The sequence below is a fragment of the Bubalus kerabau genome, chromosome 8, assembly GCF_029407905.1.
Source record: "Bubalus kerabau isolate K-KA32 ecotype Philippines breed swamp buffalo chromosome 8, PCC_UOA_SB_1v2, whole genome shotgun sequence".
Lineage (NCBI taxonomy): Eukaryota > Metazoa > Chordata > Mammalia > Artiodactyla > Bovidae > Bubalus > Bubalus kerabau.
The window spans coordinates 14,651,838-14,677,185 of NC_073631.1; the positions used below are offsets into that span (position 1 = coordinate 14,651,838).

At 41.3% G+C, this 25,348-nt stretch overlaps 1 protein-coding gene across 1 annotated transcript in view; it reads left to right on the top strand.

The window, feature by feature from the left end:
* Window positions 1–24,143, top strand: part of COL1A2 (collagen type I alpha 2 chain) — a 37,080-nt gene extending 12,937 nt beyond the window's left edge. The window contains exons 13-52 of the mRNA XM_055589739.1: window positions 105–149; window positions 446–499; window positions 602–646; window positions 1,008–1,061; window positions 1,654–1,752; window positions 1,876–1,920; window positions 2,021–2,119; window positions 2,575–2,628; window positions 2,783–2,890; window positions 3,262–3,315; window positions 3,417–3,515; window positions 4,439–4,492; window positions 4,934–5,032; window positions 5,421–5,474; window positions 6,173–6,226; window positions 6,375–6,428; window positions 6,927–6,980; window positions 7,965–8,009; window positions 9,352–9,450; window positions 10,628–10,735; window positions 11,439–11,492; window positions 12,418–12,471; window positions 13,177–13,230; window positions 13,332–13,385; window positions 13,481–13,588; window positions 13,950–14,003; window positions 14,847–14,900; window positions 15,886–16,047; window positions 17,023–17,130; window positions 17,797–17,904; window positions 18,250–18,303; window positions 18,393–18,500; window positions 18,646–18,699; window positions 19,299–19,406; window positions 19,878–19,931; window positions 20,054–20,161; window positions 20,711–20,969; window positions 21,384–21,568; window positions 22,215–22,457; window positions 23,163–24,143. Of these exons, the coding sequence (XP_055445714.1) occupies window positions 105–149; window positions 446–499; window positions 602–646; window positions 1,008–1,061; window positions 1,654–1,752; window positions 1,876–1,920; window positions 2,021–2,119; window positions 2,575–2,628; window positions 2,783–2,890; window positions 3,262–3,315; window positions 3,417–3,515; window positions 4,439–4,492; window positions 4,934–5,032; window positions 5,421–5,474; window positions 6,173–6,226; window positions 6,375–6,428; window positions 6,927–6,980; window positions 7,965–8,009; window positions 9,352–9,450; window positions 10,628–10,735; window positions 11,439–11,492; window positions 12,418–12,471; window positions 13,177–13,230; window positions 13,332–13,385; window positions 13,481–13,588; window positions 13,950–14,003; window positions 14,847–14,900; window positions 15,886–16,047; window positions 17,023–17,130; window positions 17,797–17,904; window positions 18,250–18,303; window positions 18,393–18,500; window positions 18,646–18,699; window positions 19,299–19,406; window positions 19,878–19,931; window positions 20,054–20,161; window positions 20,711–20,969; window positions 21,384–21,568; window positions 22,215–22,457; window positions 23,163–23,309 (3,507 nt within the window). The 3' untranslated portion in view covers window positions 23,310–24,143. The remainder of the gene's footprint in view (window positions 1–104; window positions 150–445; window positions 500–601; window positions 647–1,007; window positions 1,062–1,653; window positions 1,753–1,875; window positions 1,921–2,020; window positions 2,120–2,574; window positions 2,629–2,782; window positions 2,891–3,261; window positions 3,316–3,416; window positions 3,516–4,438; window positions 4,493–4,933; window positions 5,033–5,420; window positions 5,475–6,172; window positions 6,227–6,374; window positions 6,429–6,926; window positions 6,981–7,964; window positions 8,010–9,351; window positions 9,451–10,627; window positions 10,736–11,438; window positions 11,493–12,417; window positions 12,472–13,176; window positions 13,231–13,331; window positions 13,386–13,480; window positions 13,589–13,949; window positions 14,004–14,846; window positions 14,901–15,885; window positions 16,048–17,022; window positions 17,131–17,796; window positions 17,905–18,249; window positions 18,304–18,392; window positions 18,501–18,645; window positions 18,700–19,298; window positions 19,407–19,877; window positions 19,932–20,053; window positions 20,162–20,710; window positions 20,970–21,383; window positions 21,569–22,214; window positions 22,458–23,162) is intronic.
* Window positions 24,144–25,348: the final 1,205 nt, after the last annotated feature.

Here is a 25,348-nt window from a genome sequence, read left to right on the forward strand (position 1 = left end):
GAATGATTGAAACTGAAGTGATGGTGTAAAAATTACCCAATCAGAAAAAAGCTATATATATATATATATAATGAATAAAAACTCAATCCTTCTTTTCCATGTAGGGTGAACCTGGTGCCCCTGGTGAAAATGGAACTCCAGGTCAAACGGTAAGTATTGATTACTTTACTGTAAATAAAAAATGTGTACACTCTTTGCAAGCTGGAACTTCTTTAATGTTTTTGCTAATTACCATTTCCCTTGGCATTGTATTCTTTGATATTTTTCTAATAGCCTTCTGCCTAGTTAATTGAAATCCATTACCTTTTAGTTGGAATTAGAACAAGACCTATTTATTTCCAGTGGATTCTTGCACATGTTAGAAATTGGAAAAAAGCAAATGATGCCTGTGACTTTTCCCTGAGTTAGCAATTCTGGATTTCATTGGAAATATTTCTGCTTCCAGGGAGCCCGTGGACTTCCTGGTGAGAGAGGACGTGTTGGTGCCCCTGGCCCAGCTGTGAGTGCTTCCAGTTTGGTTCTTTTTTATTCTTTCTTAAAAGCTTCTAATATATGCCATTTAACTTTGCACTTGACTTTTTTCCCTCTCTTTTCTTCATAGGGTGCCCGTGGAAGTGATGGAAGTGTGGGTCCTGTGGGCCCTGCTGTAAGTTTTGACACTGAAGAATTTGGAAGGATTGGGAGTGTGGGATGGAACTGTCTTCTTTATTAATTCCTTGTGAAATAATGCCATTTTAGACACCTTACCAAATGTTCTCTGAAGGGTCTGTTTATAAGAACTACTATCCTCGAGGCTTGTAATTGATATGTAAAATAAAATCTACCTCACCTGGGATTCTTGGAATGTCTTCCCTCTGATAATATACCATTGACGACAGACTGGCTGGCCGTTTGCTCTTGGCCAACATTAACTGTGACCACACCACTCTAAGCCACTTCAGTCTTCTCTTATTGTTTTGTGAATTTACTGGGAGGAAACTTCTCACCACCGTCTCCTGTGATTTCAGGGTCCCATTGGGTCTGCTGGCCCTCCAGGCTTCCCAGGTGCTCCTGGCCCCAAGGTAAGAATGCCGGTGACCGCTGTCGTTGCCTGAAAACTTTTTATTGTGACATGAAAGAAAGGGACTATGTTTGCAGGTAGCCAGTTACAGAAGAGCAGCTTAATTACTCCTTCCTTCAAACTGGATACAGAACTGCTGGTTTTCTCTCTCTAAACCTGAAATAGATTATCTTTCTGTACCCTGAGCACAGTGGGCATAGATAAAGATGTTGGCATGGAAACTGACTCCATGGGGCTCCTCTGGTGTACTCTCTCAGATGAGCTGGAACTGACTAGTTGAGAACCAGAGTCTCTACCAAGAGAGACAGACGTAGATAGCAGATAGCCAAGATGGTCAAACCGGGCCAGGAAAATAGAAATGCAAATCCACAACTGTGGTGCGTGCTCAGTCACTCAGTTGTGTCCAGCTCTTCACGACCCCATGGACTATAGCCTGCCAGGCTCCTCTGTTCTTGGAATTATCTGTGGCACCAGACCTCATAAGGGAAATTATTGCAATTCTGAAGAAATGTCATAAAACTTGGTGACCTAAAAGCAGAGATTTGCTCTCATTTTTTGCTGACTAATGCCTCCGTGTCTATTCCTGCTTTTAGGGTGAACTTGGACCTGTTGGTAACCCTGGCCCTGCTGGTCCCGCGGGTCCCCGTGGTGAAGTGGGTCTTCCAGGCCTTTCTGGCCCTGTTGGACCTCCTGTAAGTAGCCATTGTCCTTAATCTAACTGAGCAGGAGGAAGGAAACGAAAGGAGTGAAGGCAGGATCATAGAACAGAAATAACTCCTATAAACCGTATCCTTCTCCCTTCCTTTTCCTTACAGGGAAACCCCGGAGCCAATGGGCTTCCTGGTGCTAAAGGTGCTGCTGTGAGTATATGGCTAAAATACGCCGCTGTGGCTTTCAATGTGTTTAATGGGCGCTGTCTCTCACTGTCTCATGATGGACCTTAATGCCTTTCTTCCCCAGGGCCTTCCCGGTGTTGCTGGGGCTCCCGGCCTCCCTGGACCCCGGGGTATTCCTGGCCCTGTTGGCGCTGCTGGTGCTACTGGAGCCAGAGGACTTGTTGTAAGTGGTCGTGGCTGATGCTCCCCTCATTCTGAAATGCCGTCCCTACCATCCTTTCATCCCCGTCTAGACTTCCACTTGCCTTCTAATCATTCTCTTTCTTCACCAGCATTTTTAATTTGTATTTTTCCTATAAGTTCAGGCACCTGTATGTATACCATCTCCCCACCTCTCTCTCTCTCACACACACACACACACACACACGCAGACACACCCACCCCTCCTGTTCTCCTGCAACATCACCCCAGAGGTCAGGGAGGCACATCTCTGTTGCACCAGTCTCATCCTTTCAAGTCAAGACTATTCCCCTGTAGGTTGTTTACATGTGAACTGAGCGTGTTTCATAGAGAACTAAAGCTCGGTTACCCTGACTCATGAGCAGTCCCTGATGTTTGTCTCCCAGAAGATTGTGACAGATGTCTGTCATTTGACCACTGTTTTGTATTGGACCCTAGGGTGAGCCCGGCCCAGCTGGTTCGAAAGGAGAGAGCGGCAACAAGGGCGAGCCTGTGAGTAGTTCTGTAGTCACGGTTTTATGGAATTACTACTTTTTCAATCCAAAAAGTAATACTATTTTTTTTTAAGTTATTGCTTTTTCTCTAGCTGGATGTAAAGACAAATTTTATTTTCCTGCGTTTCCTTTTTTTTTTTTTTTTTAATTAGGGTGCTGTTGGGCAGCCAGGTCCTCCTGGCCCCAGTGGTGAAGAAGGAAAGAGAGGCTCCACTGGAGAAATCGGACCCGCTGGCCCCCCAGGACCTCCTGGGCTGAGGGTAGGTTCCAAACACTCTTGACACCCAGACACGCCAGAGGCACTCCTTCACTGGGAATTGGTTAGAATTACCAAGTGCATTTTCTAGATGAAGGAGGCATCTGCTTTCCATCTGCTGTCTTAAATCACTGACTCTCAATTTGATATGTTATAAAATTGGTCTGGAAACAGGGTTGACCTACTTTTGCAGAATGCTTCTCCCACACATTCCTTTGGGGTTTGGAGGAAGTTTTTTGGCTTGGTTTGTTATTGTATCCCCCGCTGAAGGGCATCAAGATTTCTTGCATGCATGTCATGTTTCAATAAATTCTGTTCTACCTGATGGAAGAATTTTCTCTGATTTTCTTCTGTGTTTTGTGTACTTTCTTACAGGGAAATCCTGGCTCCCGTGGTCTACCTGGAGCTGATGGCAGAGCTGGTGTCATGGTAAGTTGTCCATTATTCATATCCTGGAAAGGAACCTGATGCTTCTGGTGGTGGGTATGACATTGGCTTTAACAAGCTCCCCTCCCTCTTCTTTTAAATAGGGCCCTGCTGGTAGCCGCGGTGCAACTGGCCCTGCTGGTGTGCGAGGTCCCAGTGGAGATTCTGGTCGCCCTGGAGAGCCTGGCCTCATGGGACCCCGAGTAAGTTTCAGATGGATTCTGAGAAAGTCACACCTGGCACTGTTTCCTTTTTTAAAGGGATGATTAATATTTGAAGACAACAGTAACTTTTAAAAAATCAAAAGTTAATTTGTTAGTAAACTTGCTGACAGTTCTTTTTTTAATTTAACTTTATCAAAGCCCAGTAGATATTTTGACAAATTTAGTTAGTTCATAAATGTCCTATTTATTACTTGATACAATGGCTGTGAGGTTTTTGGAAGAATAGATTTATTTTAATATATCCAAATTAGATTGGTTCTCCTATCAGCATGAATCTTTTATCTCAATTTGTGAGTTTTATATAAGGTGTTCACGAAATGTATTAGGACTATACATTATCAGTTTATTACATTCATAAGTGAGTCATTTTTCTAGCAATCACAAAGTGCTATAATGTATTCAGCATCACACTAGCCATGGAGAAATGACCTTTAGAGCCGTAGACACTCTAATCCATAGCAATAGAGTAATTTTTTGCCTCCATTATCTCTTATGGATGGGTATCAACTGTAATTGTACCATAAATAAGTAATAAAGACACCAAACATAGCAATAAAAAAAATTCACTTTGAAAACTGCTTACTAAAAGTATTTGTTTTTCTATTACAAGATAGAAAAACATATACGTTTTGCCTATACAGTGTTGCTCAACAGTTTCTTGAGATATCTTTAAATGGGTCAGTTGCACGAAAATTCAATAAAAAGAAAGGCATTAAAAATAGAATGAAGAAAGTTTTCAGAGCTTTTTCATACCTTCTGGCTAGGGCTAATATCCCTAATTTTTGCCCTAAGGCAACAAACAAACATTGGGAGAAAAGTGCTTTTGTGACATTTCAATTCATTAGAACCGTGAGTACATGTGGGAAAGTGCCAATAGGAAGGCATCCTCATTTGTTTTACAGGGTTTCCCAGGTTCCCCTGGAAATATTGGCCCAGCTGGTAAAGAAGGTCCTGTGGTAAGTATCACTTATATTTTCAAGGACACTTACTGCACCCTTATCAAGTCTATTCTGTAGCTTATTTACACGTGAAGACGTTTATACTGAAAATAAATATCAGCCACACCTATGTCTGGGAATGCAAAGTAATAGATTGTATTACAGAGTCCAAATGAGCACAGGAGCAAAAGGAAAAAGAAAAACAAGGCAGGGAAAATGGAAGAGGGTGATAAGGTTTGGAAAAGAAGGAGAAGGGGGGGATTGTGTACAGAGGAGACTGACCTGGGTGCGTGTGTACTGACATCCTATTCGGAAAAGGAAAATGGATTCATGACATCTTCTAGAAGAAGTTCCATGCATTCAGAAGATGATTCTGTTTCATCCCATGGCAGAATCAGAAGCTTGAGGTTGTGAGATCCTGTAGATGCTGAGTGAACACTAAATAAACTCTGGTTTCAGGGTCTCCCTGGTATTGACGGCAGACCTGGACCCATTGGCCCAGCGGGAGCAAGAGGAGAGCCTGGCAACATTGGATTCCCTGGACCCAAAGGCCCCACTGTAAGAATCACCACCACCTCCTCTCCCTCAGCACTTCTTCGCATCACATTTCATCAAAACTCTCATTTCTCTCTGGCATCAGTCCCCTCTACCTCAAGGGGTCCCTTTCAACACAAGAAAACTGCAATTTACCACTTACCACATTAAAAGTTGACCTCCAGTATGTCATTGTGAAAACTCACATCCTGAGTTGCTTACTTCTGCGGACACAGGTGGACCTTATTGTAATCTAGAGCTGCACAATGATGGGTCATGCCTTAGATAACAAAATTCAAGGATGAGGAAGCTAAAAACAAAACAAAACAAAACAAAATCCCAAGATACTCCTATTCAGAATTGTCATGGTTAATTTGACATTAAATGTATGTTTTTAAAATGTTTATTATAGGGTGATCCTGGCAAAGCTGGTGAAAAAGGTCATGCTGGTCTTGCTGGCGCTCGGGTAGGTGTTCATTTCTGTGTGACTCTATCCATGTGGTATTTATTCACGTAGGATACACACTCCTTGGAAAAGACCCTGATGGCGGGACAGATTGAGGGCAGAGGAGAAGGGGGCGACAGAGGATGAGATGGTTGGATGGCATCACTGACTCAATGGACATGAGTTTGAGCAAGCTCTGGGAGATAGTGAAGGACAGGGAGGCCTGGCGTGCTGCAGTCCATGGGGGTCACGAAGAGTCAGACATGACTGAACAACTGAACGACCACAACACATCTTTGAGGCCATTGCATATCATTCCATCGCTTTCTTTCTGCAATGGTACCCCCAAGGTTCCTTTTACAATCGAAAAATGTCTTTTCTCTTTAACCACACTTAGAAGGCAGTGAGCTATAGAACAAATTAGAATGTATACTAAGTCAAAAATATTGATGGATGCTTTTGGCCTTTATTTAATTCATTTTGTGATTTAAAAGCTATGAATATGCTAGTAGCAGTCTCTGGCCCTTCATCCATGGATTTCCCGTGAGCCGTATCAAAAAGTCAGTAGGTAGTATTTGGGCCTTGGTTGGGGACCCACAATATTTAATTCATGCTAAAATGTCAAGATTTGTTTTGAGGAGGTCACACGTGCTTTAGAGAACCTTATGTTGTCTGACTTAGGAGTGACGAACACTGAGCCTTTCTGCTAAACATTTCAGGGCGCTCCAGGTCCTGATGGCAACAATGGTGCTCAGGGGCCCCCTGGACTACAGGTGAGTGTTCTCCCACTCTTGTCCTATTCTGCCCTAAAATGAATCTAATCCCGCAAAAATGGCCCTGTTTTTTCTTCAGCCTGAAAGTTATGTAGCTAGAAAGCAAGGGTGGCATATGCCTCTATGTAATCTTTCCTATCACTTTCAGGGTGTCCAAGGTGGAAAAGGTGAACAGGGTCCTGCTGGTCCTCCAGGATTCCAGGTAACTCAGCTAAAACATTCAGACTAGGGGTCCATATGATTATTTTGGTCAGACTGTCCACTGGTAAATCATTACACCACTCTCCCCCCACCACACAGAACATGATTTCAGAACTGAAGCAGATAGAGGGCAAGTGAGAAGCTGCTGTGTAACACAGGGACCCCCAGCCTGGTGCTCTCATGACCTAGAGGGGTGGGATTGGGGTGGGCGAGGCAGGGTGGCTCAAGGGGGAGAAGACTTATGTATACTTATGGCTGATTTACAATGTTGGCAGGAACCAACACAGCACTGTAAAGCAATTCTCCAATTAAAAACTTTTTAAAAGAACTGAAGCAAAGAAGCGTACATGTTTTTCAAGGCAAACTTTTCTGTAATCCCTTCATAACACACAGTGGTTAGTGATCATATTGATATTAGATAGTTCCCCCCAAAACCAATTATTAGACAATCCCCCAAATATAGTCATAAAGATGGAGGTTTGTGTTTTTTTTCATCTAGGGTCTGCCTGGCCCTGCAGGCACAGCTGGTGAAGCTGGCAAACCAGGAGAAAGGGTGAGTAAAACAAGTGATCATAAATTTGCCTAAACTTGGGACTTTTCCTCTGTTTAATATCCTACTGCAATGCAATTATGATATACAAAAGGAAACTTCATATTTCATATGTTAATGATAGTGTTCCACGTATGTTGGTACTGTTGGAGAGAATGAGCCAAGTTACTCATTTTCATTCAAATTACTTTGTTTTAAGGATTGAATGAAACATCACATTATGGAAGTGAAATATATCATGAACATTCCATTTAATAGCCTTACTTTTTTGTATTGTTCTTGGTAATGTTAAAATACAGATTATTTCCTTCTCCATAGAAAAGAAGTAAATGCACTGATTTTCCATCAAACTAGGCCCTGAAAAATTGCTTTTAATGTTTTTCTTGGCATTCAGACATGACACCGCTATTCACAATCAGGGCATGAGCTCTGAGTCATTTTATCTATAATTGTGATGAATGTGCTTCAATTCAGCTACATTCTGCGGCCTGCTCTCCTTTGTCAACAGTGGGGCACATTAAGGAGACAGCTGGTCAGTAATAAAGCAGATACACTTGGGTATACAATTAACTAGGTAATGGGCAGAATATGATTGTTTCTATTAAGAGAGCAGTCTGTTATATAACTAAAAATAGGCAATGTCTGATACTGTTCATCATCATTATTTATTATATTATCAAAGGAGAAGAGTCTTTTGTCACCTTTAAAAAAGCAATACAGTAAATAATGAGAAACTAAAATTTTCTCCCAGGTTCTAGGGGAGATCTATCTTTCATATCAGTGGAATTCTCACTTTTTTTTTAATCTTTCCATACACCACTGAAAGTTTTCTTGTTCCTAACAGCCTGTGTACTTATACACTCATGGAGGTAGAGCCCATTTGGCTTTATTTTACTCTTTCAAAAATTTTCTAAACATCATAAACATAAGTGGATCTAGAGAAAATATGTAAATGTCATACTTTATTTATTTCCATGTTTTGCCTAGGGTATCCCTGGTGAATTTGGTCTCCCTGGCCCTGCTGGTGTAAGAGTAAGTATTACTTTCATAAACTCCTGGCAATATTTTTAAAACAAATATTGTGCTTTCTTCTAAAAACTACTGATGACCTTGTAACAACAAATTTCTGATACTCTTCTGTAGTCAAATCGATTTCTAAGTTGATAATAGACTTTTGTATCTAATTGCTCATATTTCTTATTAAAAATCCACAAGGTATAAAAAACAGAAGTGAACTAATATGTGTATTATATTCAGTGACTTATACACACATGTGAGGTATGTTTATATGACAGTGACTTGACCTGAGCTAAGAAAAAGTAATATCCTATTAAGATTTAAAGTCAATTTTTGCAATGCCTGTTGGTACTCAAAGCCTAAAATCTGAAATCATGAGCCTACTCTTATTTAAAAAATTAAATAAATTTATATAATTTGTCTGTGGTCATTAGACTAACTGGAAAGATTGGTTGGCCCCTAAAGTATCCTGTTATGTAGCTAGTTACCATAGAGCTGGGATGCCCGCACAAATGTAGTGACATAGGACCATTGGGAAGATCCCCTGGAGAATGAAATGGCAAGCCACTCCAGTCCTCTTGCCTGGAAAATTCCATGAACGGAGGATCCTGCTAAGCTACTGTCCATAGGATTGCAAAGAGTCTCACAGGACTGAGCAACTTCACTTCTTCAGGACAATAGAACCAAATTGTAACAAGGGTCTTTGAAACAGCTACAGCGTGGACTTACATGTTAAATATTCTGAACCATAGAATGCTATGTTGTAGTGATATTTACATGCAAATTGGGACATGTTTAGATAGGTAGAAAAATAAATAGATAGACATATATACAAATATACACATTTCATATATATATTCTGTTTTATATATATGTATACACATATATATATTTATATTATACCTGTTACATCCCTATTGTGTGCAATTGTAAAAAGAGAGCATAGATATGAGGATATATAATCTTATTTACACCTGGTATTGCTTTTCACTGAAAATGATACAATCTTTCCCTTTGAATACTGTGTATAACTGGCATCTGTTTTTACCTATGGATCTATTAATATCACAGAAAAAGACCAAAAGAGGAAATGAATTCTAAAAGTTGAACATTATACTCGAGAGGCAACAGATTTTGATGTTGTAGCCATAGACCACTAGAACTGAATAAAACCTTAGAGATTATCTCATCCCATCCTTTTGTTTTACTAGCAGAGAGATTATGGGAAAGTAATTGTAATTTACTTGTAAATGGAGAGCTGGGATTCAGAAGCTAAACAAGCATGAACTCTGATGTATAACATGATATCTCGGAAAATGATGAACAGCACAACACCTCTTCTGATTCCTTCCCACAGGGGGAGCGTGGGCCCCCAGGTGAAAGTGGTGCTGCTGGGCCTACTGGGCCTATTGGAAGCCGAGGTCCTTCTGGACCCCCAGGGCCTGATGGGAACAAGGTAAAATGTGCTCTTCTATATTGCTGGTTTGGCCCAGTATGCTCTAGAATAAGTAAAATCCTTTACAATAGTAAATGAATTATTTCTCAGATTTTTTAAATTTACTTTCAGTTTGGTAATGATTTCCACCTCAGTAAATAACAGTCTGATTCTAGTAGACCCAAATTATTCCAAAGGAAGCAAAACCCCAGTGTTGTACACACATAAATGAATTAGTATGGGTTTTTACTCTTTTCTCATCACACTATTCATACTTTTGTCTTCATCTAGAAACACCATATATATCTGGACACAATTTTTAGAGAATGAACCTTTACTTTCCCAACATCCTAGAGTAAAATTTCAAAAAGTAACTCAATAAGAGAATTTGTGATGATAAAAACTAACTGGACAGTACTTTCATCTCCAAAACCTAAGCCTGAAAACTTGCGTTTCAAAATAGAATCTGTGATTTAGATCTTAAAATAGATGGAATTATACATTTCTGAAAAACAGATTACTTCAACCACAGTAAAAAGAAGGCAATTTATACTACTTCTGATTCTTACCTTTACGGGGTAAAGAGTCACTGTAAAAAGCTATTTTGGTATATGGAAGGATATTGGAAAAAATAACAATAAGGTAAGAGGGTGAGAGGAAGGAAGAATGGAAATATTGGTTCTCTGAGAAAGTACTTTCAAAGGGTTTTATCTCGGAAGCCAGTCAACAGATTTTAAGTACATGGAATTGTAAGGTGTTATAGAAAAATGGAAGCTATAGTCCCCACTCTTAAGAAGATTAAAATGTAAACATCTCCCTGGTTGATGAGGTCTCTTTCCACATTTCCTGTCTAGTCTAAGAGACTTCACCTTGAAACATGTTTGTGGGCGCACATTCTTCACTTTCTGCCTCCCATTGTCGTCCTCTCTTCTCCTGCAGGCCTGCCTGCCTTTAAGAGCAGGTTATAGAAAACTTGGCGGGCACCCATCCCCACCCCCCACTTCTCTTGGTCCCCGGGTCATTAACAGCGTCTCCCTCACTTAGAGCCTCCCTCTTTCAGTAGGCCTCCTTTGTGTCTCTCTAGGCAGGAGAGAATGCTATCCATTAAATGTATAAATTGGAAGCCTTCAAGAGTTCATCTCTCCACTTTCTTCTTTTTACCGCAGCAATAATTGATTTCGCATGTGTTTGATTCAAGGGCGAACCGGGTGTGGTTGGTGCTCCAGGCACTGCTGGTCCATCTGGTCCTAGTGGACTCCCAGGAGAGAGGGGTGCGGCTGGCATTCCTGGAGGCAAGGGAGAAAAGGTACTGTCTTGGCGCTGGGCCTTAACACATACTATTGATGAACTCTAGCAAACAAGGCTGCACAAGGTTAACTTTTTTTTTTTTAAACAGTTCTTGGCAGGTGGTCTGGTAGCATTTTGATATCTGTCTGTATACATTTCCCTCTGCCACCTAGCACCTACGTGTTTCTAAACTCACCAATCTGGCAAAATTCCTTGCTACCATGGAATTTCACGCAAACAGATGGTGTTGAGTAATACATGAGGCTCATTTTAATGCCACTAACAATAATGCCTCCGCCTGCCCTAATTAATGGGAAGAAGCTATATTGAACAGCTGTCAACCGTGCTGCTGCATTAGTTATGCCATAAGAGGGATCGGCCGCGGAAGCCCATTGTGATGTTGCCTTATAATTCTGTCCACATGAGTTAGTACTTCACTTGATTATGCTTCAGGAGGGTGCATGGAAATTAGTAAAGAATAGTTAACACTAATCTGGAAAGGGACTTGAATTTTTTTGTTGTTATTTTTTCCTTCTGTATTTCTATCAAAGGAGTATTTCCATTCGATTTTTTAGAAGATGGTAGGAAATCAAAACATTACTAAAGATCTTAAATGAATAAAGGTATTATAGCTTCTTCTATAGAAAAAAAAAAAACAAACTTCAATTTTGATTCAAAAGTTTGGTTGGGAAATAAAAAGTTGCTTTTGCTTTATATTTTAGGGTGAAACTGGTCTCAGAGGTGACATTGGTAGCCCTGGCAGAGATGGTGCTCGTGTGAGTAGAATTTTGTTTGTACTTATATTGGTGTTTTTTTTTTTTTTTTTAAAACATTTCACTCCATTTGAGTTGAGAAGCTTTCCAAAATGGAACTGACAAAAGAGAGAGTCAGGGTTAGTAAAAGGGTATTCCAATCACATCATTTTACATGTTCCAAAAGAAAAATTCAAAAGAGGACTTACTCCCTTGAAAATTATGAAAATTATGAATTTTCTCCCTTCCTTAGTTTTAACTGTACCAAGTGCAAACTACCATCCCAAATCTCTGGGTTTAACAGAACATTAAATTATTGTTTAAACTAACATAGGGCTTTAGAAAAAAAAAAAAAAAAGCAGTAATTCTTGCATTTTAAGAAGCCATATCCTATAACAAGGTTCTATATACCCTAAGAATTCATCATTCAAGAGCCGCCCCAAGATTAACTGTTAATGGCGTGGAGGTGTCAATGATAGTCCCATCAAGGTATAATAATCCTACTCTAGAATACTGGCCTCATGGCTTTTCCGGGCCATAAGCCCCTTTGGTTCTTCTCACCTCTCCCTCAGTGCTGGGAGCTCCCTGTGACACATTCATCATAGTCCTGTCTCTGAATCACACAGTCCTAACTCTTCTTAACAAGGCTAGTCATTTGCTACCCTCCAGGGAATTTTAAAAGGGCAGAGAGTTCAGATCTCTGCAGTTCCTAATCTGGCCATAACCTAGACATTTCCATGACCTTCACCGCTGCGGTAACTCTCCTCCTGGGAGTGGCTTCTGATGCCTTGATAATTAGAACTGAAATGCATCAGAGGCTTTCTTGATGTCTATCCCGAGTGTCCAGTGAAAGTGTTCCACCACTGAATAAGCACAGCAAGGGGAGAGGGTAAGTGCCCCTTCTGACGGTACTGGGTGTTATTAACAAGACTTCTCTTTTGGGGTCTAGGGTGCTCCCGGTGCTGTTGGTGCTCCTGGCCCTGCTGGAGCCAATGGGGACCGGGTAAGCATGCATTTTCACTGACTTGCAACTCTCTGACTGATAGCAATATCGAAAATTCCCTGCTGCCCTGGCCCCATAGGGCCCCAGCAATTCATTTTTATGCCTTTGTATAAAGCCCATCTATTTAAAAACGTACCTGTTAGTGTGGGGCAGCAAAGAACAAATGCTACGTGGTTAAAGTTCTCTTCCTTTTCTATACATGTGCCCGGTATCTGAGCTATACTTTAATCCCTATCATTTGTTTGAAAGTCTTTTGGGGTTGCCCATTAACAATATCCTAATGTACTGAGCTTTGCTGAAGCTTTCAACTGAAAAAAAAAAATCAATAAAATACATGTGTTCCCATTTCACATCGAACAGTCCACTTAAAATAGACATTATTTATTGTATTGTGCAAATTGCCACAAGTAGATCAACCTCGTGTCCATCTAAAAATTAAAACGTCCTCCTTCTGGTATTGCAGACACTGATTTATAATATTTCTACAAGTGTATGACCAATACCCCTTCAACCTCCAAAATGAATACATTAGGCAGAGTAAGAATCCATTTCACTTCTATCTGTGAGATGTGGATTAGTCGCCTCTTTGGATGCAGTTGTGAACTCTGACGAGAACCCACTGGCTACCTCTGTTTCCTTTCCTGCCTACCTCTTTGAGCATCTGTGGGAGGCGCACTGATGCACTCATTTTGGGTCCCTTTGTAGGGTGAAGCTGGTCCCGCTGGCCCTGCTGGCCCTGCTGGTCCTCGTGGTAGCCCTGTAAGTAGACCAATTCTGGATCAATTTGGACACTCATAACTTTTAGACACTGATGAGTCTGAGGTTTGCTAAGACATTTTGCAATCCCTTCTCCCACCTAGGGTGAACGTGGTGAGGTCGGTCCCGCTGGCCCCAACGGATTTGCTGGTCCTGCTGTGAGTATCATGTGATGAAAGTTAATCCAGAAACACCCCAAGTGAACAAGTAGAGTGCATTGGAACACCTGAACTGTAACTGTTCCTTTCTACAGGGTGCTGCTGGTCAACCTGGTGCTAAAGGAGAGAGAGGAACCAAAGGACCCAAGGGTGAAAATGGTCCTGTTGGTCCCACAGGCCCCGTTGGAGCTGCTGGTCCGTCTGTAAGTTGAATCCACAAGTGGTCAACACAGCCTGGGCAGTTACCCATGAAATCTTGTAACAACATATATCAATCAAGTGCCTTCTACCCATCAGGGAACATATCAGATAGAAGACTATTTTTAAAATGAGTTAAAACTTGTGTACCCACTTTACATATTATAAAAGTATCATAAATATTGTTTTATCTCATTTATTGGATAACCCCCTAAAGGTGGTAATATTGAAGTGGGAATTTTATGTAACAAAGATAATCTCTAGATTTGCTTCTAATATACATGGAAATAATCCATTGGAAGAAAAGAGTAACATTTATAAAGGTTGTTTTGTGATTTGACCCCATCTTTCTTTGTTTCCATGTAGGGTCCAAATGGCCCACCTGGTCCTGCTGGAAGTCGTGGTGATGGAGGGCCCCCTGTGAGTACTTGCAGTGGATTTGTATCGTTTTTCTTTCTTCAGAAGCTATTAGGGACAACTAGAGAGTTTGGAAATTTTTGGCAATTTGGACTATAATAAGGGGAGTCTTGAGGCTCAAGCTAACTCTGTTTGGAGAAATTCTGATACTGAAGTTAAGGGTCATGTTCCTGAAATGTTAACTTAAATTCCAGCTGGAACTCAGTGCACTGTATATTCTTAACACTTCACTTGAGGTAGTAATAACAAGGTTAAACCCAGGTAGTTTCATTGTGAAATGGGTAAAATATGTCTTTGGTACCTTTTGTCCTTCTATTGATACACCCCTCTTCTGCCTGACCAAGTCCCTTCCCTGGGTCACAATGACTCCCTAGAGACCCAGAGCTCCCTAGGAATGAACTCCACTGACTCCTTCTTCCTCTCATTGGACAGCAGTTAATACCCTTGGTCTTTTACTGTACCTTCCTCTGAAAACAAAATGACTTACTCCATGCCCATTCCCCTAGAACCCAGCCAGGTAGTTAAGAGTTACTAATATATACACATTGATGTATAATAATAGAATAGTGTCTTGCCTTTATAAACATCATATAATCTGATAGCATTTCAGAAAGAACTATCAGAGCCTTAATGCAAAACACGCGCACTGCAATCTGGGCCATGCTGGTCAGGAAGATGTGCGGAGATGGAGGGTCTCTGGGGTCCTGGTTAAAATAAAACCCTCTCCAGGGCTGTCACTCCCTACTCTTTGGTCCGTCCTTGGTCACATGTATTGAGGATTTTCCTTCTTACCCAGATTCCTGGAGTTGGTGCTGACTGTGGAATTTTAATGTGCTTGGCTTTTAGGGGGCTACTGGTTTCCCTGGTGCTGCTGGACGGACTGGTCCCCCTGGACCCGCTGTGAGTAAATCACTTCCCAAACGTGTCTTCATTTATTTACTCTAGCCAAAACCCCTAGCCTCTAGTAGGAACCTGTTAAGAAACTCTCTATGGAGAAACATGCTACAGGTATTTTGCTATGACTTTTCCAATCTGAAATCATTTGTTCCGAATCATTAAGGTAAAATCATCAGAAATTATATTTTCTAATATCAGTTTAAGAGGCTTTTATTCATATGAACACAAGTCCCCTTGCCCCTTTTAGGGGCATGGTCTCTGTGTAAAATAAAAATCAAGACAGTTTTAGTCACTTATCAGTTATTTCTATATCCAATTACCCTTTATGGCCAACATTCTGCCTCCATTGTTAAAGTATAATTGTTCCTGAATTTAAAGGTGGTTTGGCCTCTAATTTAATTTTGATTCGGACTCTCCTGTCAGGACTCAAGAGAATTTAATTAATTACCAAGGATTAAGTCTTCCGGTTAAGGTTTCTGGGGGAAAAAAATAGCAGAGATGTTGATTTCTTGGAATCCTTTCACAGGTTCATAACAGGAAAATCTTCATTCCCTGTAGGCATGTAATTAAACCTAGTTGAGAGCATATGTGATTCCTCAGTTATGAACAAAATGCTGGTACTGGCTTTCTTCGAAAAGAAACAAGTGGAGTCCTCCAAAACCCACAGTCCCATTCGTTTACAACTGACTTTTATAAGCCACTTAGCTCTGATTCCATGCTGCTGTGGTACAGCATTGCTTTTCCGCACAGATGTTTACCATACCCTCTGCCTCAGTTGTTCAGTTTGTTACAGCGTCAGGAAGGCAGATGAAAATTGCTTCTTTCTACAAGAAAGATTGTTTAAAGGTCTAAACCTTTCTCCAAAACGGCCAGGATATTATTTTGTGGCTTCAAATTGTTGACATCTTAATATTTAAAACCTCAGCTGCTCTCTCCCTGCTCCATGATGATTAACAGAAAGTCAATGACTGCATACGTTTGCTCACAGGGTATCTCTGGCCCCCCTGGCCCCCCTGGTCCTGCTGGCAAAGAAGGGCTTCGTGGGCCTCGTGGTGACCAAGGTCCAGTTGGTCGCACTGGAGAGACAGGTGCCTCTGGCCCTCCTGGCTTTGTTGGTGAGAAGGGTCCCTCTGGAGAGCCTGGTACTGCTGTAAGTGATTTCAGACTCTTCTTTCTTAATACCTTATGTTGAATTAAAATAAGTCCCATATACAAATCTTCACATGGCATATATTGGTTGATGAGTATTGCAGGTTCTCAAGTAGAACTCAGTTGAGCCAGGAAATCTGTCCAACAGATACTGAGGTGTCAGGGCTTCAGTAGATACTCAAAAGGCACTGGGTGGAGGTAACAATGAGTGAGTGAACTCACTGTTTTATCAATAGAGCCTTTTAAGCTGTTGAGGGTACCTTACTGGTACTGGGATTAGAGCAAAATTCTATTGCTGTGGTCATCCTACTGTAAATTAATCAATCTCAGTAAGCTACCAATTTTTTAAAACATGCAGTGTGCAGTATTATTGCCACCTCTGAAATGTGATTTTTACTAGACCTGGTTTAGTTAGAGGCCAAGGTCAAAAATTTTGCTTCCCAACATAAATTCTATGACTCTATTCCCTCACTCTATGATGACTTCATTAATCCCAACCACGTGTTTTTAAATGTCATTCCACTGGTCTCAAGGAGAAACCAGGTACAAAGAAATACACATGCCAAAATGGAAACTAATTGTCATCACTAGAGAAAAGATAGCCAAAGATATGTCCTACTAATAGGAGGTCACTAGCCTTTTTTCTGGGTTTCCCAGGTGGCACTAGGGGTAAAGAACCTACCTGCCAATATGCAGGAGACTTAAAAGACATGGGTTCGATCCCTGGGTCGGGAAGATACCCTGGAGGAGAGCATGGCAGCCCACTCCAGTATTCTTGCCTGGAGAATCCCATGGATAGAGGAGCCTGGTGGTTTACACTCCATGGGGTCACAAAGAGTCAGACAGGACTGAAGTGACTTCGCACGCGCACAGCCTTTTTCTACACTAAGGATAAACCCATTCTCAGAATCTCAAACCAACCTGTATTATCCTGTAGGGTCTTACAGTAATACTCAGTATTTTTATTGTTGTTTAGGGGCCTCCTGGAACCCCAGGTCCACAAGGTCTTCTTGGTCTTCCTGGTTTTCTGGGTCTCCCAGGCTCTAGAGGTGAGCGTGGTCTACCAGGTGTCGCTGGATCTGTGGTAAGTGTTTGACACCATTCTTATCCTCGTTAACATAATAAAAGATGTTAAAAGCTGCCACTTCAACTGTGACAGATTGATCACTGAATAACTCCACTTAAGATTTTTTATTCATGGCATGTCTTTATACAGATCACATGTCACTTAACTGAGACGCTTTAATACTACCTCCTTTAGACACATGTTAGAAAGACACAGCTTAACGTTATGCAGAACAATTTTTGTTCTTTTTAACATGCTTAACAACAATATAAGCTCTAATTGCATTTACTCCTTTGTAGTACGAAATGCTAGCATCATTTATCCTGGAGCAAGAATGAAACTCTGCAAGTTCTGAGTCATTCCATTAAACCTAGTATGTGACAGTAACTAGGAACCATCTAATCTCCATAAACTCTCTCACCTTGATGAATTCATTGTATCTGGAGTATCAGATGAAATGATGCCCACTTTGTTTAGGACATTCCCAAAGTACATACAACTGACCATCTCAGTGTATAGGAAGAGGGCAAGGATAACACTAATGATACTTCTTACCATTAGGTGGCCCTCACTTTCCATTTACCTCCTCTCTCAAAACTGGAATCCCCTGACTAGGACGGCTTTGGGAGAGTGAGACTAGCCCTCCGTGCAGTGAAAAGAATTTTGTCTTCTCTGCCTCTTTAGGGTGAACCTGGCCCCCTCGGCATCGCAGGCCCACCTGGGGCCCGTGGTCCCCCTGGTAATGTCGGTAATCCTGGCGTCAATGGTGCTCCTGGTGAAGCCGGTCGTGACGTGAGTCCAACGTTTGGTTTGTAAAATCGAACTTAGCAGTACATCACTGTGTGCACCTTTGTAGCCTGAGCTGAAGTCTAGTTGTACTAACCACTGTCAGGACTGAAAATACTAAAGATAACTTGGAATGAGTGTTTAAGTAGCATACTTCAAGGTGGCCGAAAGATTTAAAACACCTCTAAAAAAAAAAATCTAGGTTTGCAAGTTTCTTGTTCCGGTTTTTGAACAGCCTGAAAGCAGGTTGTCTACTGGGCACTGGGAGTAATGAAGGCAGGTAGCCCAACTGTAAGGGGCCGGTGGGCTACAGTCTCTCTAAGTGCCTTAGCTGGTGTGATGTCTTCACAGGGCAACCCTGGGAATGACGGTCCCCCAGGCCGCGATGGTCAACCCGGGCACAAGGTCAGTATGCCTCGTCATTGTTCTGTGACTTCAAAGGGGACTACAGTACACGCCAGATTGATGCTGAGCTTCCTGTTTGCCTTGCATAGGGGGAGCGTGGTTACCCCGGTAACGCGGGTCCTGTTGGTGCTGCCGGTGCTCCTGGCCCTCAAGGCCCCGTGGGTCCCGTTGGTAAACACGGAAACCGTGGTGAACCGGTAAGTGTGCCAACACCCCGTAATGCTGCCATCCTTATCGGGCTCCACCCCTGGCCTCCCCACGCCTGGGAGCTGCGGAGGGGCGCCGGGGGAGGAGGATCTCGGGCTTGGCTGCTAAGCTGTGTTTTTCTTTTCTGGTTCACAGGGTCCTGCCGGTGCTGTTGGTCCTGCTGGTGCCGTTGGCCCAAGAGGTCCCAGTGTATGTACATGGAGATGGTTTCCGTGCAGCGTTTAGGGAGGATCAGTCTAGACTGTCCATTAAGAAGACAGATAATACATAGACTATATATATATTTTTAAAATTTAGTCCATGTTGAGAGTTGCTACAGACAGCTTTTAATCTCTTGTATTTCAAATCTCTTCTTATTGGTATTAAATAATCACAAAGATTGGACTTCCTCAGTGGCCCAGAGGGTAAAGAATCCACCTGCATTGCAGGAGACCCGGGTTCGATCCCTAGGTCAGGGAAGATCACCCTGGAGACGGGAATGGCAGCCACTCCAGTGCTCTTGCCTGGAGAATTCCATGGACAGAGAAGCCTGGTGGGCTACAGTCCATAGGGTCGCAAAGAGTTGGACATGACTGAGTGACTAACACTTTGACTTTCAGTCACAAAGATGAGCCACTTAACAGACAGCTGAACTAAAGAAGACTAAGGAAAGCGGTGGGAGTATCACCCCCCGGCTTTCAGACCTTTCACATATTGAGTTATGTTTGTGAATAGACTGAACAATATTTGTGAAGACCTGAGCGTTGTTTTTTAACGGTAAATGTCCTGTCTGTCCTTTTTCCTCATAGGGCCCACAAGGTATTCGAGGTGACAAGGGAGAGCCTGGTGATAAGGGTCCCAGAGGTCTTCCTGGCTTAAAGGGACACAATGGGTTGCAAGGTCTCCCGGGTCTTGCTGTAAGTACAGTATGGAGAAGCAGCTTATATCTGTACAGATCTTAAAGCCCTTCAGCTAAGAATGAACTTCCTCTGAAGTTCACTGATATTGTTCTAAAATGTCCTACATCGTATTCATTTCCTGTTCTCTGGCCAACTCCATAGCTCAGAGATAATGCTGTTTCATCCCAACATGGAAAGGTGGGGGTTAGAGGAGGTAGAAATGTACATATACTAAGGTCTCCTGGCAACAATGTCCTTCAGCCCCACTTAAATAAATATAATTAGAGGAATGACTAATACTGCACTGTGAAATAGCTTGTAGAAAAAAAAAATAATTGAATAGACATAATGAAAGAAAAGAGGCCCATTTTACATTTTAAATTTTCTCAATCCAGAGTCCACTGAAAGTAAAATTTACTGTTCAGTTTTTTAAAATCTGTTCATCAACACATGTTCTAAAGGTGTGATTTTCCTGTTCTCTCTTTAAAGGGTCATCATGGCGATCAAGGTGCTCCTGGTGCTGTGGGTCCCGCTGGTCCCAGGGTAGGTAAATCTAAGACATATTTATCTCTGAAAAGACCCTATGGCAGACAGTGAGTCCCAGACCGCTTCTCCCTTGTGGGGTGTTCACTGGCACACACAGACTTGGTGTCCTTCTTTCCTAGGGCCCTGCTGGTCCTTCTGGCCCCGCTGGCAAAGACGGTCGCATTGGACAGCCTGGTGCAGTCGGACCTGCTGGCATTCGTGGCTCTCAGGGTAGCCAAGGTCCTGCTGTAAGTATGATTTGGGGAAATAATAAAGGACATCACTGACCTAGGGGAATATCTTCTTTAGACCAAACCAAGACACTGAAGGGCTTCCTTGGTGGCTCAGAGCGGTAAAGAATCTGCCTGCAATGCAGGAGACCTAGGTTCGATCCCTGGATTGGGAAGATCCCCTGGAGGAGGAAATGGCAACTCACTCCAGCATTCTTGACTGGAGAATTCCCTGGACAGAGGAGCCTGATGAGCTACAGTCCACGTGGTTGCAAAGAGTCAGAAACAACTGAGTGACTAAGCATACAAGACAGTGATAACAACACATTAAAGTAGTCCCCCATTTCCCTGCTTTCTAAAATGTATACAAATTATCTGTACCTGATGAACTCTTTAAGCCCATCCCTGCAAGTATGCCTTGGAGCAAGTTGTTATTACATGAATTTGATTCTGTTTTACTTGTTAGGGCATGCTTTTGTGTGAATCTCCATGGAAAACCTGTTATCATTGGTGTCCCTCACTGTGACCAAATCCAGAGCCTCTTGTCTCTCACTTCCACCTCTGCAGGGCCCTCCTGGTCCCCCCGGCCCTCCTGGACCTCCTGGCCCAAGTGGTGGTGGTTACGACTTTGGTTTTGATGGAGACTTCTACAGGGCTGACCAGCCTCGCTCACCAACTTCTCTCAGACCCAAGGATTATGAAGTTGATGCTACTCTGAAATCTCTCAACAACCAGATTGAGACCCTTCTTACTCCAGAAGGCTCTAGGAAGAACCCAGCTCGCACATGCCGAGACTTGAGACTCAGCCACCCAGAATGGAGCAGTGGTAGGTTGAGATATCCAATCAGAATGACCCTTCTCACAAGTTAGGCCTTTCAAAGCCATCTCCCACTGATATGAAAGGGTATTTGAGTCAAAATGGCATTATGTGAAATCCTACCCAGTTAATAAAGTATTTTCTTTTTCCAACCAGCATCCATTTTCAAGATTGTATTGATTCGTATTTCTCCCCTTTTCATGGTAATACATAACCCTGATTTTGATTTTCATGGAGAGGAGAGGAAGAACTGTCTAATTTTGAAAATAGTCACCCTCTTCCTATTGATGTGGAGTAGACAATATAACAGTATGATCAAAAATGCTACTTTTGGGAATCAGAATTTCTCAGTAGTAATTTTTAGAACCTATGCTCCTCTCACTCAATGAGAGGTTTTATGATCTAGGTCTTTTTCTTTTTAAGGTTACTACTGGATTGACCCTAACCAAGGATGTACTATGGATGCTATCAAAGTATACTGTGATTTCTCTACTGGCGAAACCTGCATCCGGGCTCAACCTGAAGACATCCCAGTCAAGAACTGGTACAGAAATTCCAAGGCCAAGAAGCATGTCTGGGTAGGAGAAACTATCAACGGTGGTACCCAGGTAAGGAATTTTACAAACATTCCTTTTCCTACTAAATACTATCTAGCACTATTTGCTTTTTAATTATCTTCATTTTGTCCTTTTACCAAAATGGGCTTTTTAAAAGAACCTGCTCTGTTCTTGGGTTCTGTTACTTCCTGGATTGCATATTATGGATAGATTGATTGGACATGTCCATACAATCCAAAAGTTATTACTCAGATATGACTTAACTGGTAGTCATGGAGAAGGTGACAATGTCACATAGTGTGAAGGAGTACAAGCCATCATCTAGTCCAGTATCCATGAACATGTTTTCAAGATGTGAGCTTTTCTGAATTTCTAATTAAAAGTTTTCATTAACTTTATTGGTGGAAAATAAAAGGGTCTAAATCTCTACCTTCTTGCTCTGTTATTTTTAAAAGGAAACATATATGTAGAGAGAGAGGAGCTTTATCTGAAATAGGTCACTTTTTGAGATGACTTGCCTCGGCATGGTAGTTCCTGTGTTCCTTCTAGGTAGCTGCTACTTCAAAGACAAGTGAATTTAGTCTCCTTTAAAAGTTCAGGTTCATACCTGAGTCCATTATTCTTCTCTATTTTAATTTGACTTTTAATATCTGAGTCCTTCTTCATTTAACTGGAATTCCCATCTTACTCTCTGTAGTTTGAATATAATGTTGAAGGAGTAACCACCAAGGAAATGGCTACCCAACTTGCCTTCATGCGTCTGCTGGCCAACCATGCCTCTCAGAACATCACCTACCATTGCAAGAACAGCATTGCATACATGGATGAGGAAACTGGCAACCTGAAAAAGGCTGTCATTCTGCAAGGATCCAATGATGTCGAACTTGTTGCCGAGGGCAACAGCAGATTCACTTACACTGTTCTTGTAGATGGCTGCTCTGTAAGTAATAGTGGAATATGGGAATAACATTAATTTGGGAAGTGGGATAGTGGAGCTTAGACCATTAATGAACAGATGAATGAGAGACCTAACTTATTTATCTGTCATAAATACATTTGTTTAAATTCAGATGGTAAATCCAGAGCATTCTTATCAGATCTTGCCTTCTGAAATTCTCTGAAATACTGAACTATATACTATGTTCCATGTATTATTTTTCTTTTAACATGTTTTTTAAATGATGACATAAAGCCATAACTTACAATTACTTGAGGTTAAGAAGGCCCAGGCTGTAATTTATAATATAGTACATAATGGGCTTCCCAGGTGGTGCTACTGGTAAAGAACCCACTTGCCTATGCAGGAGACATAAGAGATGTGGGTTTGATCCCTGGGTCGGGAAGATCCCCGGAGAAGGGCATGGCAACCCACTCCAGTATTCTTACCTAGAGGAGCCTGGAGGGCTACGGTCCATAGAGTTGCAAAGAGTCAGACATGACTGAAGCAACTTAGCACATATGCATAATAAAATAATTCTATATGAATAATATCTGATATATATTTCTATATAAATATGTGTTCTATATAGTTATATATTATACAATATAATTGTATGTAATATATCTAATTATAATATGATACAAGATGATTAGATTCCATAACAGTGCTGCTTTATGTATATTCCTGTCTTCTCTTTTTAAACAGAAAAAGACAAATGAATGGAAGAAGACAATCATTGAATATAAAACAAACAAGCCATCTCGCCTGCCTATCCTTGATATTGCACCTTTGGACATCGGTGGCGCCGACCAAGAAATCAGATTGAACATTGGCCCAGTCTGTTTCAAATAAACGAACTCAACCTAAATTAAAGAAAAAGGAAATCTGAAACATTTCTCTTGGCCATTTCTTTTTCTTCTTTCCTAACTGAAAGCTGAATCCTTCCGTTTCTTCTGCACATCTACTTGCTTAAATTGTGGGCAAAAGAGGAGAAGGATTGATCAGAGCATTGTGCAATACAATTTAATTCACTCCCCCTCCCTTTCCCCCTCTCCAAAAGATTTGGAATTTTTTTTTTCCAACACTCTTACACCTGTTGTGGAAAATGTCAACCTTTGTAAGAAAACCAAAATAAAAATTGAAAAATAAAAACCATGAACATTTGCACCACTTGTGGCCTTTGAATATCTTCCACGGAGGGAAGTTTAAAACCCAAACTTCCAAAGGTTTAAACTACCTCAAAACACTGTCCTGTGAGTGTGATCCACACCGTGAGGTGCTGACCAGAGATGAGCTGAGGTATTTGTGTTTTTTTGTTCAAAATACGAAGGTGCTAATTAACAGTATTTCAGATACTTGAAGAATGTTGATGGTGCTAGGAGAATTTGAGGAGAGATACTCCTCTGCTGTTGAGCTGTATTGTGTATTTTTTTTCATTTGACTTAACATCAGTACTTTACATCGTATTCCCACAAAGTAAGTGGATCATTTGCCCAACATTGTCCTCTTCTTTAAATTCAGCATTTGTTCTTTGCCAGTCTCATTTTCATCCTCTCCCACGGTTCCAAAGAAGTCTTGTTTCTCGGACAAGCAGAAAAATTAAATTGTACCTATTTTGTATATGTGAGATGTTTAAATAAATTGTGAAAAAAATGAAATAAAGCATGTTTGGTTTTCCAAAGAAAATATTGAGTAGAATTCCTTGCTTCAGTGCTCTTCTCAATATAAATATAGATTATAGCAGCTCCACCAGCCATAATACCAAGTGTTTCTCATTAGGTAGAAACTCTGCAAAAAGGGCAGTTTGGTATGGTAGAAAGAGCAGAGAACAAGGACCCTGGAGATCTGAGCTCCAATTCTGGCTCAGCTCCTTCCAGGTAACTGACCTTGGGCATTTCACCTTTCTGAGTTTCGCTATTTGTCTATAGTATAGGGAAGATTCCTTCTCTGAACTAACATTTGCCCTACTCAAAATACATAATACTTAAGCAACATGGCAGAGGTTGACCCACGTTTATGCTAAGTAGAGCTCCATAGAACCTTTTGGTTTATTATCCATTAAGCACTTTGAAACAGTGGCTGCAAGTTGGTCTATGCACAATTAATACTATTAACTAAAACAGTTTCAAATATTCAGTGAAAAATGCCATACACTTAAATCTGCTGCAGCTGAGTACAGTGCCTGTTAAGAGGTAACGTGTGTGCTCTCAATCAGCACAGACACTTGTGGATAATAGTACCGTGAACACCCACCTGCCAAATCAAGTTCGTTCTCCTCCCCTGCACCTTTCAATGACATCTTTAATACACTTAAACATAGTAGCGTGTCAAGGAAAATGTTAAGATTCATTTAGAACTTATTTCCTGTTGCAGAACATAATTGTGATTGTAATATTTGCCTCCTGCTATAAAATCATCAAGATTCAATTAGTTTTAAAAGCAAAAGACTGAACATGATAAAAATCTAAAATTAACTCTGGAAAGTTAGCAAGGTCTACTAACCAAATGATAATTTCAAATTATGGTCCCTCTACCACCAAAATCAGATCCCTGGGATGCTTATTGAAATGCAGATTCCCAATCCTCAGCCACCAAATTAAGACTTAGTAAGGAATTAGTATTCTTTTAAGCACCTTGAAAACTTCTGACAGTGCACCAATTGGGATACCATTGGATAAGGTGATTTCAAACAATCCTTTGTAGCTTTAACATTTTATGTCTGGCAAGAAAGAATCAATACCCTTGACCAAGTAACATAAAGAAAAACTGAACCTTTGGGATCATAGTATGAGTACTCCCCACAAATTGCTAATTGAAATAACAAAGGTAAATTTACATAATAACCAGTTAGAAATCTCTGGATTAAAAATACGCTATGCTCAGGCTTGCAG